This window comes from Ochotona curzoniae, unplaced genomic scaffold (assembly GCF_017591425.1).
Source record: "Ochotona curzoniae isolate NIBS_2020 unplaced genomic scaffold, NIBS_Ocur_1.0 contig_21, whole genome shotgun sequence".
NCBI lineage: Eukaryota > Metazoa > Chordata > Mammalia > Lagomorpha > Ochotonidae > Ochotona > Ochotona curzoniae.
Window position 1 is genome coordinate 1749079 of NW_024465322.1, and position 19068 is coordinate 1768146.

A 19068-nucleotide genomic window follows, 5' to 3' on the forward strand; every position below is an offset into this window, starting at 1 on the left:
TTTTTTTCGGTCTTGGATGCTTCAGAAAGTATCAGCTTAACAGCTCTGGATGAAAAAAAAAATCAAAATCTGACTCCTTGCTCCAGAACCCTGCTCAGCAGCCCCTCCCTAACTCTTCATGTATTTTGCAGCAACCTGTTCCTACAATAGCTTAAATCAACATGCTTGACTTTGTCGAGGAGAGGGCAGCATAGGACAGCATCCTCATAGGTACAATCTATTAAAACACAAGATGTAACTTGTTCAGAAAACACAGACAACAGGAAAATATACCAACGATGCCAGTTATAAACCCTCTGTTAGAAATCCAATTCCTTGTTTCAGGAGCTTGGGGACCAACTGGGAGGTCACCCACTCGCTTAGGTTCAGTTTTACTCTCTGCAAATCGAGGAATTTTCCACAGATGCTCTTGCGCTGTTTGTCCTAGGCGCTGACTCCTCGGATGCTATAGTAACAGGTGCAAACAAAGGAGTTTTTGCAGCCAGCAGTAATTTCCAATTAAGTGCCTTGGGAAGCAGGCCCAGGGAGGAGAGCGCCAACTCACCTTACTGTGCTATAGGAAAAGGAAAAGAACTATTTCTCAGAAACGAGACCAAGGGGGAATCTCGGAATACAGGAACAATCTGACCTATTTGTTATAGTCTCCTGGAATCATTCCTTCACAGAAGGGATCAAGAAAAGACATCAAGTATTGGTCCTGCTTTGCAGTAAGGCACAAGGAGGCTCGCAGGGCCCAGGAGACTGGCCCAAGGGTAAGCTTAGACAAAGCGCATCGGATTCAGAACATTCCCCCGACTCTCCCCACCCACGGCCCCCAAACCCATGCTGGCCCTTTAAACTGGTGCTGGAGCCTCGCTTGCCTGCTCTGTCACCCTCTGAACTTACTTGGTAGAAGTCAAACAAAGTTTAACATCTTCAGCATATTTTCTTGCTTAATGCTGAGAGTGAGGGAAGTCCTTTGAGAACAATCAAGCATTCAGTTAAAACGCAATTACAAAACCCCGTGATGTTGCAATCCATCGAACATGGTGTACATTGGACTGCTCAAGTGATGTTTGAATCTCTGTTGCTTTTTACGAAAACGTGTCCTTGAAAAACCTTCTATTTGTTCTGCAAAAATAAATTGACTTCACGAAACAAGCTCAACATGAAGGCAGGGCTGTATGAAGTACTGCAACGATTCTTCTAAAGGTGAATATGCTTGATGCCAGTCTGGGTGCTGAAAACTATGAATTTGCCAAGTTCAAGAAATTTTTTTTAAAAAAACATTAGTTATTATCACACTAAAACAATCTCGAAGTGAGGTCTGTTTTATCACTTGCCTCTGTTCCAGGCACATATTAGATTTGTTACAAATGTAAAGAGATATTCAAATTCCTGTAGAGTTCAATAGATCTGTGATACAATGTACTTGACAGACATGATGTTTAATCAACTGTAATCCATGCAAGACATTGTAGGGTATCTTGAGGCATGAGATAATACTAATCTACGAGTGAAACTGCAGTGTAACCATTCAGATGTTCTCAACATTTTCTTATGAGTAGAGTTGGGGGGGGGCGGCGTACATGTGTGAAAGACATATTCTTTTGTCTCCCAGAATCTTGTAGCGCAGAACTGGATATATATATAATATTCTTGGACCGCACAGGCTTGCTAGCAAAATAGAGTGGTGGCTTCTCTCGAACTGCATAAGAGAACTGCATGCCACGAGTTTGGTGTCCCACCTGGTCACTTTAGTAATCATTGATTTGGGCAAATTATGTATCTTTATCTGTTTCTTTCTACAGAGAATGAAGATGAAGATATTAGCTTGAACCACGGGAGGGGGGGATGGATAAAAAAATACATTGGCTATTAGTATTTTCCTAGTTGAGTTGAATACGTAGGTGTTTATAAGCGTGTTAGCATATCATATTATTCAAATGCTGTCCACTAACTAGAGGGCTTATCCTAACATCATTTATTATCCACCTGCTTTAACTTCTTATTTCACAATCACTATTGCCTAAACCAGTCATGTGTCAGGAGCTAATGTCATTTTTTTCAGACAGTTCTATTTCTGTGGCTTAACTATTTTACAAGTATTCCCTCTAACATACACACTTCCTTAAAGAGCAGACGCTATCTTAGAATTACCATTATCTTCCATATCCACTACCGCAATGAGCTTTTAGCTGACCCTATACAGAATAATTTTCCCCAAAATTAGAAAACAAAAAGACACGTGCTGGGGCAACCGTCTAAACAATAAGATGTGAGTGAAGCCACTCCTGTGCCACATAGGAGCGCTCAGTTCCACTTCTGGTTCCAGCTTGCTGTTAATGTGGAGATTCCAGGAAGCAACAGGGATGGCTTGAGTCACTGGCTCTGTGCCACCTCCCAGGAAAAGCTGCACCGAATCCCCAGCTCTCAGGTTGGGCTTTGGGGAGCGTGCCAGCAAGTACAAGATCTGTCTCTGTCTTTCTCCCTGTCCCTCAGAAATCGACTCATTGTGTGTCCCTCTGACAATAGGATGTGTACATGCATATATTAAAAGAAAGGGAGTGAGTCTGATGGGGGGGCAAGTGTGTGAAGTGCCAGGAGACAGCACCCGTTCCAGATTAAGATCAAATAAGTCCCAGAGGGAAAGCTCATGAATGTTCTGCTGTGACAAGCTCTAAAATGTTTGAAAACCTACAAATGAGCCTTTTGGAATGGATGTAAGAACTCGGGTGATTTTGTTGGTAGCATGAAATGTAATTCATTGATATTACATCAGGTTTGCGGAAGAAAGCTATATATACACACCAGCTATTTCTTGAAATATCATTTTTAAGTAACATGTTGATTTTTTTTTTACAAATCAACATATTTTATAACACACTTATATACTGTTATTTTAAATCATTTCTGGTTCTGAATTTATACGTTTCAATATAAGACAAATTTTTATCATCTTTATTAACTAATACTTGAGGTATTTCTTTATAGCCTTTATGTTCAAATTATTTACCATATCTGGAAAAGCCAAAATTGTCTGTTACAAAACTAACATAAAAATAAGTTAACTGACATTATCAGAATATGAGATATTCTTTCAAAATAGTCATTTCGTTTAAAAAAAACATGTTATTGTTTCAATTTATCTGAAAACTTTTTTTTGTGAATTACTAAAGGATCTTTCTTTTCAAGAATGGGGAAAGAAATGATAGTAAAATGGAATGATGATATAAATAAATATTGATATGGCTGAATATTTGTCCTTTTGTAGGTCAAACCAAGAAGTTCTGATTTCCTTTTGCTCTTATTTATGTGGTCCACAGCACAGAGAAACCAGCATTACTGTAATATTCCTTATGATATATCATGTTCACTAAGCATCTTATCTAGTGATATTAACATTGTCAAGTGATAATTTATCTTTTACAAATAGCGTAGGACTTTGGACCTTTTCCAAAGTGCTTTGGTGGTTTCTACGTTGATAACAACTTGGGCTATTGTTTATTATCCAGCTAAGAAGGTTGTGTGAACCGGCTGGCTCCAGACAACCCAATGGGTCAAAATGTACTGGCAATGGAGATTTCAGTTACAACCTATAAAAAGCATGTAATCTCTGGAACATCCCTTGTTGACGAAGAGCAAAAAACCAAATATATTAGGGGTACACTTTCTATCCCATTCTAGACTAATCCAACTGATACAGTTAGGGTGTCATGGTTTAGAATTGTAACGTATCAGAGATCTGTTTTATTAATAAGAAAACACCCTAAGTTGAGTTTTTTTTATCTTCTCGGTGAAGCATTTTAGTTCCTTTCTTCCTCAAAATCTGCTATCACTCGATTCATATCAACAAGCAATATTCAGTGAGAGTCAATGATAAATAAGTAAGAATTCACAAGTATTGGCAATTCTTAGTTGTTCGTGAACTAACAGCACGGGCCGAAGTCCATCTGACGTGGGAGTAAGACACTTGAATCTTGAGGTATGTGCCCAATTCACAGATCTATCTTTACCAAAGATAAGCATCTGCCACCTGCACTGTGACCATAGCTTTGTAAATAACAAGGAATAACAAGGAAACAGTCTTATATAAATAAGGGGGAAAAAAGTCCCAGCATCTTCATATGACAAAATGGGCAAGGTCCACGTCATTATTCTACTTCTACGGAAAACTGAGAGCAAAATCAAGCTTGGCTTTGCTGAGCTCCTGATCTTGGCCACTGCAAATTCTGAGGTCGAGTCTTTCTCTTGGACATGCAGTACATGTCAAATATCATTTCACAGTTTTTTTGGGGGGAAGCATCATTCCATTAGATCTCAGCTCTGTCCCTCCTCTTCAAGCCTGAATTCAGCCACTACCGCCTTCTGTCATGTGAGAGACAGTGCAGGTATCCGACACTGCAGAACCAACACCCAGAAACCCCTTCTTAGGAGGATTTCTTTCTTCTTCCTTTGAGTGCTGGCCTCCATGTGACATCTTAGGAAATCACACCCTCTTGTGTCCATTACTTCATCTAAAATGATTTCCCTTCCCTTTCTGCCGCTGTCTTCCTGTCTCTGGATCCTGCAGGAACGCTTCTGTTCTTTTCTCTCTTCTTTCAATCTCAATGGAAAAGAAATCCACTCTTTTATCTGGCGTCTCCGGAGCAATGATCATATTGGCTTGAGCTTTGACCTTTGACACGCAGACCAATGTTCGTATCAAATCCTTACGTTCATGTTGTTTCTGTTTGGAACTCATGGATGCCTCACAATTTTTACTTCCTCTATCCTAATCCAGCGTATTTTCCCCAATCTCCCATTATTTGTTGATGTTTCTGTGCACCATGCCATACCAGACCACAGTGCCCCTGTTACATATCGGACAGATTATGCAAAGGTACTTCTGAAAGTGAATCTTAAATTCTTTTTTCTTAAGATTTATTTACTTCTATTGGATAGTCAGATATACAGAGAGGAGGAGAGACAAGAGAGAAAGATCTTCCGTCCAATGATTTACTCCCCCAGTGGCCACAATGGTTGGAACTGAGCTGATCTGAAGTTAGGAGTCAAGAGCCTCTTTCGGGTCTCCCAAGCAGGTGCAGGGCCTCAAGGCTTTGGGTCGTCCTGGACTGCTTTCCCAGGCTACAAGCAGGGAGCGGATGGGAAGCTGGGCCGCCAGGATTAGAACCGGCGCCCATGTGGGATTCTGGTACGTACAAGGCGAGGACTTTAGCCACTAGGCTAATGTATCAGCTCCAGGAATCTTAAATTCTTCCAAGCAGTCCTGCCCTATGTAGTTTCCATTTGTTTTCCTGGTTTGAGGCTTTACACGTTTAGACCTTTCTATTGTACAAGCATAGTAAACAACATTACATCTCTAGCTCTGCCTTCAAATCACATACATTTTGCAAATGACTTTGGGTTAGATGAGTTGGCAAGTTTATTTAACATTATGTTAAAAGAATTTTTTATGGGGAAAAGAATATTTTTTTAATTTTCCTGATATTTGTGAAGATTAAAGAATGTAGTAGGCAGAACAATATGTGTAATCCTAAATAAATGCAAATCACATGATATCAATTCTTGAACGAAGGTTTGATTATAGCTTAGCTGCGGGAAGAAGCATTTGCTAACCGCCACTGACTATTACATCAACAAATAAAGATTCCTTGCTCTGTTGGTGAAAGCTTTCTGAATTTCACCCTGTGTTGCTATTTTATTGTTCATCAGGTGTTGTTGGCAATTCTCTCTCTGCTACATTTCCTCTGCACTTTTATCTTTTTGACTTCGAAGATGCCGTACTTTGTCAAAACGCGACTGAAGTTCCACCCTCTTCCTGAGGTTTCTTGAATGCACCAAGATACTTGTCCTTCTAAATAGTATTTGTTTTTCTGTATCACAAGGGTATTAATCAACTCTTGTTTGTCACAAGTGTCTATATGGATGGCACATTTTCCCAGCTACAAATTACATTGTTTAGATAAACATTTATTTTATTCTCTATTGATCATTCTATAAGAAAGCACAATTTGACATCTGAGGTCTCATCTTTTTTTCATGACTGTTATCAGTTTAGGGATGAATATGAAGCAATTGACAAATGACATGCTGGAATTCATTTGCCAACCAATATGGAACTGGGGATATACTTACTGTTGTTTCATGAAGAATCAAATAATCATTATCCGACTATTTCTGATCCGTAATTTATCAGGAAAAATAGCTTGAAAGGCTGGAGACTGGGAGATGATTTTGACTCTTCTATTCAGGAGACATTATAACTTGTGTTAATTCAGACACTGTTCTCGCCCTTTCTGTGTTCCTCACATGGCTGAGTGGAATGGGTGATTGATTGCACAGAGCCAAAAGGGTGCTAGAGAGATGGCAATGCATTCTCCCATCAATACACAAACCCTGCTCCTCCATCCTCACCTGCCTCTCACTAACAGCCTGCCTCAAAAACACTGTGAAGGGAGCTGGAAATCCAAAGGCAAAGGCTGCAGGTCAGCTCCACCAATTCATGAGGCTGAAGAGAGATCCACAAGGTATTTAGAATAGGGGAGCTCAAAATTGTTACGATATTATTGAAAAAACAATGAGCATAAATATGGGTAATGTTATGCTAAAGTTTCCCTATACAAGGAATCTAAAAGTTCACTGAAAACATATAGGGCAAAACTGTTCATGGATTCAAGCATTTAAGGGCCTTCCATAAACTTAAAAAATTCCTTTTCAGGTGACTTTTTGAAGTCCTCCTGTATTTCAGGTTAGGACAGTAACTATAATCATACAAAGAGATTTCCTTTAACCATACAAGCTTCAACCTTTTTAGCTAAAAAAGAAAAAATCAGAAAGTAGTGACATCTTGTCATGAATGACCAGCTTTGAAATAAATTCTTCACATTACTCTATCAATTCCTAGAACTAAAATGATGGTTTTGTTCATACTCTTCACAAGACCAGGATGTGCAACATGGGTGAATGGAAGAGAGAGAGACAAAATTGGACCCTAACATAAAAATCAATATGAGTTTGTCAGTCTCTCCCATTTTGTGTTTTAATTCTTACCACTGTCTGTTGTGTGCTATTTCAACAGGTCCTAGAAACCCAAACCAAGCTCAGAGCTGAAGCTGGCTTGGTAAGGTTTTATTTGGTCAGTGTTGTGTTTGGAAAGCTGGACATCCATGCCTGTGGGTACGAGGCAAAATTTGAAATTCACAAGAGTTTGGGAATTATTTCATCTTCTCATAGCAGCTTAACATTTTCAACCCTGCTGTTGAATGTACCATCCTGCTTCAGGATTTCATTAAGTATGCTTCCCCCAGTCTAGCTTCTTTCAATTGGACACTCTGCTGGATGAGTGTGAAGATAACTGGCTTTAATTTCACTGGGTCATACATTCTAGACCGTCAATCAAATCGTTTTAATTTGTGTTAAAACTGCATTCAGTTTTTGAGATGTACTGGCGTAGCTTATATTAGAAATTCTAAGAATCAAATCTAAATTTTTGCAAACGGAACATATTTGTGAGTTAAACAAATAGTATGCATTTTACAGATATCATGCTTGCCATAAAGTGTAGCAGATTACTAGGCAAAGCAATTAATTTATTAGTTTACCAAAAGTTCACAAATCAAAATGAAGCACAGTGTTCAATATCATTTCACTTTTCCTAGTTTTAACCAAAGTGTAGCTATTTATTTCCCTTTACCAAAAACAAACAAACAAAAACCTTATTTGCTTATCCATCCAAAATATATCAATACATTTCTTGGACATAAGTGAAAGTAGTTGTATCTACAAATCTTCAAATCTATAGGTAGTCTTTGTTCAAATTTGGATGTGTGTAACATAGCAACGTATTCATATTACCTATCGCTTATATTTGTAACATTTTGTACAAGGTCACTTCTATATCATCCATAAGCAGGTTTGTGTGAAAGACATAATATTAGTAGTTACTATGGATTATGAAACAAGTAGGTACCCATAACCCAAACAAGACAGGAATAGAATGATGATGTTTGAGCTACTCTTACCTTCTTAATGGTCTTCTCAATCAGCATGTCTCCCACTGGCATGAGGACACCTCCAAGGACGGCCAGCACTGCACCGACCACGGCCCCAGCAATCAGCCCACAGTTCCGATCGCAGCCCATGTTTCTGATGTGCGAGGTGAAGCCTCGGCTTCCTCTGTCCAACTCCCGGGTATGATTCAGGTATTTTTTTTTTTAAACCAGATCTTGTTCTGTCATTAGAAAAAGATCATAAAACAGAAGCATAAATATCAGTACGAAAAGATCAAAGTACAAAGATAATTTGGCCAGCTATCAACGCACTAATGTTTTGTCCTATAAACTGACTTTCTGCGTGTTTCTTCTCATTCTTGCCCCTGAGCAGCCAGAGGGGCAGAAAGCATGTCATATACTACTTTTCTTCGAAATCCCCTTCTGAATTTTCTTCTCAGAAATGACGAACATACCGAAACCTTATCGGAGGTGAACCATGTACCTGTAATCTCTCAGCTGGGAGCAATCTGTTGCATCCTTGCCCTCTATCTCCGCCTAAACATAATTCCCTCTACCCTGCCTGTTGTTCTCCTGCAGACGGACTGTGGGTGAATGGACATCTTCTCTGAGAAGCAAGCAAGGGAGAGGAATAAGGCATTCGTGCCTTTAATTTTTTTTTTTAACTATACCTTATTCACAAATGAATGGGATCTTACAGGAAACAATCTGAGGAGTCTCCGAAGGAATCAATTCCATTAATCATTTGTCAGCTGTTAAAACAAACAAACAAAAAAAGATATGGGTAAGTAGAAAATATGATTGCTTGAATACGCTGTTAAAAGAAGATTTCCTTTCCATGAATGTTGAGTTCAGGTCTGAACTGTTTGTCCTACAAACAATATTCAGAATACTGATGCAAAGGAAATAAAAAAATTTTAAAAAGATGTGTTGCGATGGGATTTCATTGCAGCGTCCTGCTCTTAGCGACCCTAGGAAGTCATGAACACGGCTTGGGTAACTGGGTCTCTGTCATTAACACAGGAAACTTGGTTCGAGCTCCCAGGTACTAACTACAGCCTGGCTCAGTCCCAGCTATTACAGACACCTGGGGAGTGACACATACATGATGGAACTTCTTGTCTCCCTCTCGTTCTCACTCCTATGACCTATTTAATGGCCAAAGAAAACACAGGTGTCATCCGACGAAGTCTGTGTTTGAAGTTCACATCGAATAAGGCTGCCAATAAGTCTTAAAATTTCTTTCTTTTCAGTTTATTGAGAAAAAAAAATAGACAGAAAAGAAGGACAAGCATGGGAAAAGGGGACGTGGATTCTCATCTTCCTGGTTCTCTCTCAAAATGCTGGTGCCAGAAGAGGTTAGGCCACAACAAACCCAGAAGCCTGGAACTCCATCAGGCATTTTAGGCAGGTGGTCACAGCCCAAGTACCTTTTCAAAATTATTGTTCACCAGCTTTCAGTAGCATCCTTTCAAGAATGATGATGGTTTTTCAAATCATTTATTTATCTGGATGGCAAAGACACAGAGAAAGGGAGACACAAAGGAAAGAAGAGTTTTCATCAACTGGTTTGCTTCCCAAATGGCCACATTGTCCATAGCTGAAGGGCATCAAAGCCAGGAGCTTCTTCTAGGTCTCCCAGACACTCGGTGGCTATCCTTTTCTGCTTTCCCAGGCCCATGTTCAGGGAGCTGACTCAGAGGGGGAAGACGGGGTCTCAAGTTGATGGGCGGGTGGGATACGGGCGTGGCAGGCAGTCTCTTTGCCACAAAACTGAAAGCCAAGTTCTTGAGATATAACGCTGCTGCCTCCCACAGTGTGTATTTCCAGGAAAGAAAGAGAAACAAGAATAACTCCCGTGCATTTTGTGTCCCCTCCTGTGACACAAGCATTGCCATCAACTCGTTTAAAGTTGATGATAAAGACAGAATATTATGAAATAGAAGATTTCTTTTGCAAAGTATAATTACACAGTACCTTAAGCTTTTTCTTAGATTTATTTATTTTAAAGACAAGATGACAGAAGGAGAGAGAGAGAGAGAGGGAGAGAGAGAGAACTCTTCTTGTAGGTTGTCTTTCCTAGGAGCAGCATTGGCTAGGACTAGGCAAAGCCAGAAACCAAGAACTCTGTCCCAATCTACCACATGAGTGGTAGGGGTTACAAGTCCTTAAGCCATCACCTTGTGGCTTCTTAGGAATATTAGCAAGGGGCTAGATGGCAAGTGGAGCAAGCGTGATTAGTAATGGCATTCTAATGTCAGGTGCTAATGTTGTAAGCAAACAGCGTAATCTGCTGAACCGTACCAGCCCCTTCAACTTTTCTTGAAACATAATCTTTTAGTAATTGCTAAATAGAAAATTCTTACTCTGGTGTGATGTTCTAAGTGCTTCAAATCAACAATACATGCAAGTTATTCTTAAGCAAGCAAGATAAATACAGCTGTCCAAATTGAGTGCACAGGGTAGAAGGCCAAAGATCAATTTACCATTCTCTTGCCAAATGGCAGTGTATAATTCACTTAATCTGTTTGTACCTCAAAGTCCCCATACTTAGAGTGGTCTGTGAAGATGAGACTAGCATTCTAAGTTGGACAGCTGAGCCACTGTATCATGTCTATTTGGAAGATCATCCAACATGGGAGCAATATCGCAGCAGTAACGGGGACCCCGGTGCCCTTACTTCCAGTGTGGTCACCCTATTCCTGGGTGGCCCTCTCCTTTTTCTGTTAGGATGTTCAAGGAGAACTTACAGAAATCTATGGCTTTTGCAAACCCATAGAAAGAAAGAGAAGTGAAGGAGAGGGGCTGTGTGGGCATATTACATGGCAGTTAAGACAGCATGTCCCATGTTGATGGTTTGGGTTCAAGTCTTGGCTCCAGGGCACACTTTGGGACATGGCAGGTGACGCTTCAACATTGTGGTTATCTGTCACCTTCGTGGAGAATGTACACTGAGTTTTGTGTCCTGGCTTACAACCCAGGTTAGTCCTGGCCAGTGTGGACATTTGGAAAGGGAGGCAGGGGATGTGACCTCTCCATGGCTGGCTGGCTGGTTGGCTGTGTGTCCTTCCTCAATATCTCTGCCCCTCAGGGAAAGAATAAAACAGCACGAGGAGGCAAGAAACCCTCTGCCAAATTTGTTTTGTGACGAGAATGCGAATCTATTTTCAAAAATATATTATTCAAGGATGAAGTCATCTTTTTTGAAAAGCAATTTTACACCCAAAGCAAACTTTGTTAAAAAAAACATTTGTCCTACTTTAGTGTTACTTTCATTCTATGTGATAATCCAGAAAATGATCTAAAAATCAAAACCTTGAGGGCTGGAGTTGTGACCTAGTGGGTAAAGCTGCTGCTTGCAATTGTCACAGCTATTCCACTTTTCATCCAATTTCCTACTTATGGCCTGGGGGAAAAAAAAATCAGTGGAAGATCTGGACGAAGCGTCTGGCTCCTGGTTTTAACCTCATCCAGTTCTGGTTGTTGCAGCTCTCTGGCAAGCCGACCAATAGATGAAAGATTCTCTCTCTCCCTCCTTATCTGCCTCTCTCTTTTTCTGTTACTCTTGCAGGTATAAATATTTAGAAATATATAATTACCTTGCTGTAAACACAGCTAGAAAGTGCCTGATTTTGTCCCTTTCCAGATTTGATGCCACAACCTTGCTGGGACTCTATCTGATCTATTCTATAATCAGTTTTTTTTTTTTTTTTATTCAGTGATGCCCATGCATGTCCATGTGCTACAAGGAAGAAAGGAGTTTTGAGAGTGCCTGCTGGAGGACTTAGCATAGCATACAAACCATTTCAGACACACAGTACTAGAGACGTGTACTCTGAGTCCAGACTTATTGCACAATGGCCAGGTCAGGGTACTGCCTGTATTCTGCCTACTTTAAACAATAAAAGGGAACTAAGATTGTGCACTGGTCCACTACTTCTGGTCAAATTCATCCATATTCTCACTCTGGAGAGATACATTGATTGAACTTGTCTACTTCTTTCATTTTCAACAGATCAGCTTTCACTACTTTGCTGTACCTTTCTGATTTCTCCCCTAAGCATAGGAAAATATTTGACATTCTTGAGGTTGCTTTACTCTCATGCAGTGCCTCGACACCCAGGAGTAATGGGATATTACCAATGTAATCATACTTTATCCTTATGCTGCATAATGCGTTATAATGAGCTTCCTTCAGCTAACGCTAAGGAGGTCATAACACAGGTGAGAAAGGCAGTGGGTATGGAGAGGTAAGGTCAGGTTACACAGAGCATTCAACAGCTTCTTCCCCTCACTTATTATCAGAGAAAAGGTATTTAGCTATTTGTAGAATGTAAAGTTTGAGGATCATAGTCTCAATTTTCTTAGTAGCATGCCTTCTTATACATGAAATAGATCAACAAGTTCACTTGCTAATTTTGGATTAAATTTTATTTTATGTTCTACCGTCATCTGACATTTACAAGAAACAGACCAGGTTTTGATGTCACAATTTACACCTTGTTTAAAACTTTTAAATATGGAGAGCAGATCATGAGAGCCAATTCTTGGGACTTAAATAAGGAACAGGGAGAAGGGAGACAGATTTTAAGATGTCACTCATCACACAGCTTTCCTGATTGTCAAGGGGATACATGGTCCTGGCTGATAGATGATAAATTCCAGTCCTGTTCAGAACTCACAGTCGGATTCTCATCCTTGGGGCTGTCTTTGAGAGAATAGAGAAAGAAATTCTTGGATTTTGTTATCCTTGCTGTCAATTTAACGGAGTGTTTCTATAATGATATCATAAGCAAAATCTCTTTCCACTATTTTGAGAACTTACGAACTGAGCTTTTTGCAAAGGATAGAGTAGGCTAAGTTATAAGAAGCTTCTGGTAAAAGGTCAAAAAAATCAGAGCAAATCCTTGGAGAAGTTGTAATTATTCCCAGGTGTGAATGAAGCTGTGTTCCCTGGGAAACTCCATCCAGAAAAGGCGTAGCCCAGTGGTAACATTTCCAGGATAGGAACCATGAAATTGGAAATAATTTCAGATGTCCAGGGGTTTTGTGCCATAAATAGGTCTCAGGGCCCACAGGACTGATTGTTAGATGTCTAAAGTTTCCTATTATTTAAATTATTAAATTCCATAGCACTTCCCTCTACTTTTTGTTTGTTTGTTCAGGATATAAAATTAGAACACCCACTTAACAGAGTCTTCCTCACCAAAGAAATACAACACGTGCCCATAAAATCCAGTTTGTGGAGTGTCTGAGGATGGTTTACTCAACAATAGATCAAAAAGGAACTGTTAAATTGGCTTCCAAAATGAGCAACATTTTTTTTCCCACACTTTTACTCTCTATCAACCATGCCATGGTTCCCTAGACATGAATGAAATACAGACCCAATCCAAGATAGTAGAAACAGGTGCATACTAATCATTTAAATGCAGTTATGTTTCATCCTTGGAGACAGAAGGCCTTTTGATCCATCTTCACAAAGTCTTTTTCAAATAAGTAACTCTCAAAGTTGAGTCCCCAACCCCAAAGGCAGAGAAAAGCTAACTGGAGTAAGCCAGAGAGGTATCTTTCCACACATTCAGGTATTTCACATTTGGGCTCTATGAAACCAATGGTTCTGCACAGAGTATTTAAATAACAGAACTATAAGATCAGGAACATGCAGTGCTATACAAGTCAACCACAATAAACTCACTTGCTTGGATGTGCCTGTCTACACTACACAACATATGAAGGTACAAATAGACAATAGAAAAACTAAACAGACACTTGTAACATAGCACAATGTGATTCAGTAAAATGTTTTTCTCAAATGTCTCACTTTAAAAATAATTCTGTAATCAATCATAGTATGAATATATTGAATTTTATATATTATACTCATGTTACTTCTAAAACTCTAGCCTTTCTACTAGAGGTTTTTGAATCAACAATTAATGTGAGTTCCAAATAACTCTTTTAGGCTCAGACCAATTTAAACAGGATTGTTTGGGAAAATTCTTCATCTTCAATGCTATGTAAAAATGGCATGTTTTTCTGCAATGCAATTCCACCACAAACTGAAACACTACTCAGTTTGCAGTGGTTGATATTGCACACCTCATGTCAGGAAATGCAAATTTGAGTTTTGATCTTAGAATTAGTTTGTTTCAGGTTTTCTCTCTGGTTTTGATAGATCCAGTAAGATTGAAAGTACTAAATAAAATCAAACGAGACAATGTTCAAAATTCTCATGGAGCGTGCCGCTTAAAAATGTTATGAAATGCTATCTTAAATAATTATAGCAGCAGCGAAATATTATTTCATCTTTCAAAACTGTTATTTTAAGATGATACTAAATGTACACATATCATAAAAATAGTCATAATCATTTAGGACCATTTATAGTAAAATGTAATGACATGCGTATATGTGCACACACACGTGTGTACATGAAATGAAAATACCATGCAAATGGAAAGGCAACTAAAAACTTGCAACAGTGTCACTCGAAAGTTTCAGCAGAATTTTAAGTTAGTGAACTAAAGCATCTTGTGATTAAACAGTGATAAAATTCGACCTTTTAGGCAATGAAGGACAAGGCACACAAGCATATACAGCAAATATATTCAAGTGAATACGGGCACAACTTTCATAAAAAGGAAGGACGGTAATCAGAACATCAGCAGCTGAGTTCTGAAGTTCTCGGTCCGCTCAGTACAATGACCTCACCACTTGTAAATACAGCCATCTGTCTAGGCTATGTCCTTATCTGGTGGCTCTGTATTTGCTTCTTTGTGTGGCCTCAACAGTAATTTTAGCAGATTAAAAGACTTTTTTGTATGCTGCCCATTTTCAATATTTCATTATGGTTTACTTTAAAGCAATGCTTAAGACAATAGTCTACTTTGAAAGACATCATTGACATAAATGACCCAAGAAAGGGCCACAAATCATAAAAATTCTTTCAATGTATTCCTTAATTCCAGAACCCCTTTGAGATTTACTATATGAAATTTATGCCATTTACAGTTATTCGCGTGTTTACTTATATAAATGAGCCTCTTAATTCCTCCAAAGTGACCTATCCCTTATTTAAATCCTATCATGTAATAAAACAATTCACTGGCTTGCCATACGCATTTTAGTTTAACTTACTAGTAAATTTTAAGCTAATTTATACAAATTAATATGTTAATGTTTAAAGTTTATATAAATTTCTAGTAACAATTACTTTATGAATTAAAGAAAAATGCTTTATCATCACATATCTGAAATAGGCACTGAACTACACCCTAGACAAATTCAATTTCAACAAGCTGTGCAATTCAGACTGAAAATTAAACTAATTTTAATTGGACTCAGTAATGTAAAAAGTAGTTGTAATGATTATATAGTAGAGAGAGTATGTTGATCTGAGTGACAGACATTAATGAAAACAAATTCCATTGTAATTAAAATTATTATAGTGACCTTCATATTTTAAACTAAGCATACTGTATGAATAGTCTAAACATAAGACAGAGGTATTTACAACAATCCAAATTGATTACAGACCATTTTAAGCTCTAATAAATGAATGCAGATAAACAAAAGCTATTACACATCAAATAGTAAAATGCTTTTTAACATAGTCGTAATAGGTTTTTAACGTCAGATGCAAAACATCTGACAAGCTGGAAAACATGACAAATCTAAGTTTCAAATAAAGCCTAGTGAATTTAAAACAAGAACAATTGTTTTCTGTTGTTTTTATCAATAAAATTTCTTGGGAGTATTTCCATAGCAGTATCATCTCCCGTTAGTTCAGAGTGATACAACCTCTTCATCTTTTTCTTATTTAAACAAAAACCACAGGACTTACCTTTAAAAGAGCCAAGAGTTAGTTTTCAATTGAAAGCTGCAGCATTTAAATAGACAGTTCTTAACAGACTAAGTGGGATCCTGCAGAAAAATCTGACACTGAAATTCTCATTACATAAGTGTGTGAGAGTTTAAATATGCCTTAAAAAAAAAAATCCTACGTCAGATCCCACTATATGGCTCACTGCCAGAGGAATTAAAAAAAAAAAAAAGTAAAGAATGAAGGAAAGAAAGCCACACCCATTATGCTATGCTACTGGTGTGGCTCATAAGATTCTATTTTTATGGTCAAGGGAAAACCCATCACCCCATCACCTATAAGGAGAGCTACTGAGCGTACTTTTTGTTTTTCTTGGATATTTTCCCATTCAAGACAGAGGCCAGAGAAACAAAGGAAGCTGGCTGTCAGAGCCATCTCTCATATATTTATCTTTTTTTTTTTTCCTGTAGAATCGGTATTCCAGATGCTGAAGCGAGACTGGTGTACAGAAACAGATTGGAAAGTAAATCCTGTTTTCACTTCTCCATTGCAACTGGGCTTGCAAAACTCGCCTTGTGATGGTTAAAGAAAATTTTCTTTCCTACAGGGCACGACCCTGAGGAGCTCAGAGACTAACAATTTAGAAAATAGTCGGGTGCTCTGTCAATCAAAGATTGACAAACAATTAAAAAAAGAGAGAAAAGGAAACAAGTTATTGTTCTCCTTGAATTGAATGTTTTTACCTGTTTATCTCATTAGTTGTAAGCTAGTTTCATGAGCAAAGGAAAGTTCTACCAACAATAAATGGTCCTTAAACCTCTTCCGTCAAAAGGGGAACTATGGATTAATACTTAAATACAAATACTATTGAGAATGATCTCTTGATGTAAAAATGCATGCCACTCATTCACGGTCAAACTCATTATTTTTAGAGCTAATCAAAACAGAAGGACTTGGTCTTTGAAGCTAGAAGCCTCTTGGCATTACAGCTGTGTTCTTAGAAAGAACTTCCCAGAATCTTACAGGCAAATCTTCAGGAGGTTACATTGGCAAGGATCTGACAGGGTACCTGCATAAATGCCTCAAGCCACCTTGACACGAAGCATGCCAAGGATAGACAGACGGGTAGTTAGCTGGTTAAGCTATAGTGAAGCCAGTGTTTGTCAGAGGGCACAGTGCTATCCCTGGCGGGCACTTACTGACCACTGTGGGTGCTGACTCAGCAGACAGCTCGCTTAACGGAAGTGGTCCAGCGTTCTCGAGAGCCAGCGCTGCTGGTATTTCTAAAAGTATCATTTTAGAAGTATTTATTTAAAAAAATAATAGATCATAAGAACACTTCAGGCATATTAGAATGAGTTTTTTTCCCCCCAATTTAAGATGACTTATCCACGATGGAATAGAAATCATTTAGGAAAATCGATTTTATTATTTTGATTATGTTTACTATTTTATGTTTTATATGAAATGTTTATTATATATGATGCTTATTGTTTTATTTTATATGATGGATGTTTTATTATTTTTATTTGAATGACTAATTTCTAGAAATATCAGGCAGTGTACGCACTAGAAATTTCAGGACACAATCAAATCCGGGTGCTCCAGCACCTGTTCTGTGAGTGGGGGTTAGGATTTCAGCAATTATTCACTTATGGGACAGTTCATGTCGAATTAAAAAAAAAAAGTGCAAGAATTAAGCAAGTACCTTGTGATTTGCACAGTGTTAGCTTTTGCTTCTACTTTCACACCACTGTGGTCTTTCTTTATACTTGTGGCGTATTGTGCTTAGTGGTGAATTAAGCCTGCGATTATTGAATAGATAGAAAATATGTTTTTGCAAAAAAATAAAATTGAAGGAAGAGTTTGAGTGAGGGATATACATATATGTGTGTATATATGTATACATATGTATATATAATATATATATATATATGCACATACCTTGCCACAATCAAACTGAATAGCATATCCACTTTTCATAATCAATGGAGAGAACAAACAGTGGTGAGAGCTCTGAGGATCCTGCCACTCCTGGAAGCCCTGGGATGCACACCCTGTGCTCTCGTGGTGTGGATCCCTTCCTGCTAGTTTCCTTTGCTTCGGCCCTTCTCTGTTTTCTCCCTGCAGATCACTTATTGCTGACTGGACATACTCCAGTTGACCTGTCGTTTTGCCTTCTCTCTGTTAGAACTTTGTGTTGTGTCTGTGTAACTTCACTGCTGAATGCCCAAGGTTTAGAAAGGGCAGATGAGTGAATGGACACACACACACACAACAATGACAAGAATGCTAGCATTTTGAAAATGAGAAGTCACTTTCAACTCCCAATTCTATTCCCCACAATTGACCATGTGGTATCACACACAATATATACGCTTCCCTGAGATTTTAAGCTCACATCTGCGTACGTGTGGTCGCACCTAGACCGACTGCTAATATTTTTTTGTGCCACTTACTTCTCTTATCATATGCCTTGGAAGTCTTGCACAAACAGGGTGAACTCTTTTCCCACGATTCCAAAACAGTTTACATGGATATTTCGTCTTTTCAGGGCCTATTTTCCCTATTCATTAGATATTACCATTTCTAGTTCTTCACGCTTAAAAACAAATACATAAGACATCTTGCACTTGAACAGGGATATCAGTAAAAAGTGGGGTGTTCCTTACTGTTTTTCTTTATTTTTTTTTTGTTTGTAAAGGGCATTTTTGACAAATTAATTGTTCGTAATGTGCACAACAATATGGGAGAAATCTGTCTCTAGACATCACCCCATTGTTTGATTCTATACATTTTTTTACCAACTTTATTATTTAATCTATTTTCTAAAGTACAATAGGCAGATTTAAACCACTGCTCAAAATATGGGCATTCTCTATAAGATCGCCACCTTGAGTCCCAGCTGCTCCACTTCTAATTCACTTCCTGGCAGCGCACCTGGAAGGGCAGGAAGTGATGGTCCAGGTGTTTGGAATCTCGCAACCCATGCAGGAGACCTGGATGGAATTCCTGGTTCCTGGCTCAACCTGGCCCAGCCCCATGCATTGTAGCAATTTGAGAAAATGAATCAGAGGATGGAATCTCTTTCTTTGTCTCTCTCTCTCTTTCTCTCTCACCACACGAATTTTCGAACAAATAAATACACCATTTTCTTTTAACAATAAATATGCTATCTAGTTTTTATCTTAAAACATTCGTGGCAGCTGGCATTGTGGCATATCAGTGTAAACTGCCACTTGCAAAACCAGC

At 38.6% G+C, this 19068-nt stretch overlaps 1 protein-coding gene across 1 annotated transcript in view; it reads right to left on the reverse strand.

The window, feature by feature from the left end:
* The window catches only part of CD36 (CD36 molecule), a 35874-nt gene extending 19810 nt beyond the window's left edge, over positions 1–16064 (reverse strand). The window contains exons 1-3 of the mRNA XM_040971115.1: positions 15838–16064; positions 8663–8743; positions 8004–8212 (exon numbers count right to left, since the gene is read on the reverse strand). Of these exons, the coding sequence (XP_040827049.1) occupies positions 8004–8123 (120 nt within the window). The 5' untranslated portion in view covers positions 8124–8212; positions 8663–8743; positions 15838–16064. The remainder of the gene's footprint in view (positions 1–8003; positions 8213–8662; positions 8744–15837) is intronic.
* Positions 16065–19068: the final 3004 nt, after the last annotated feature.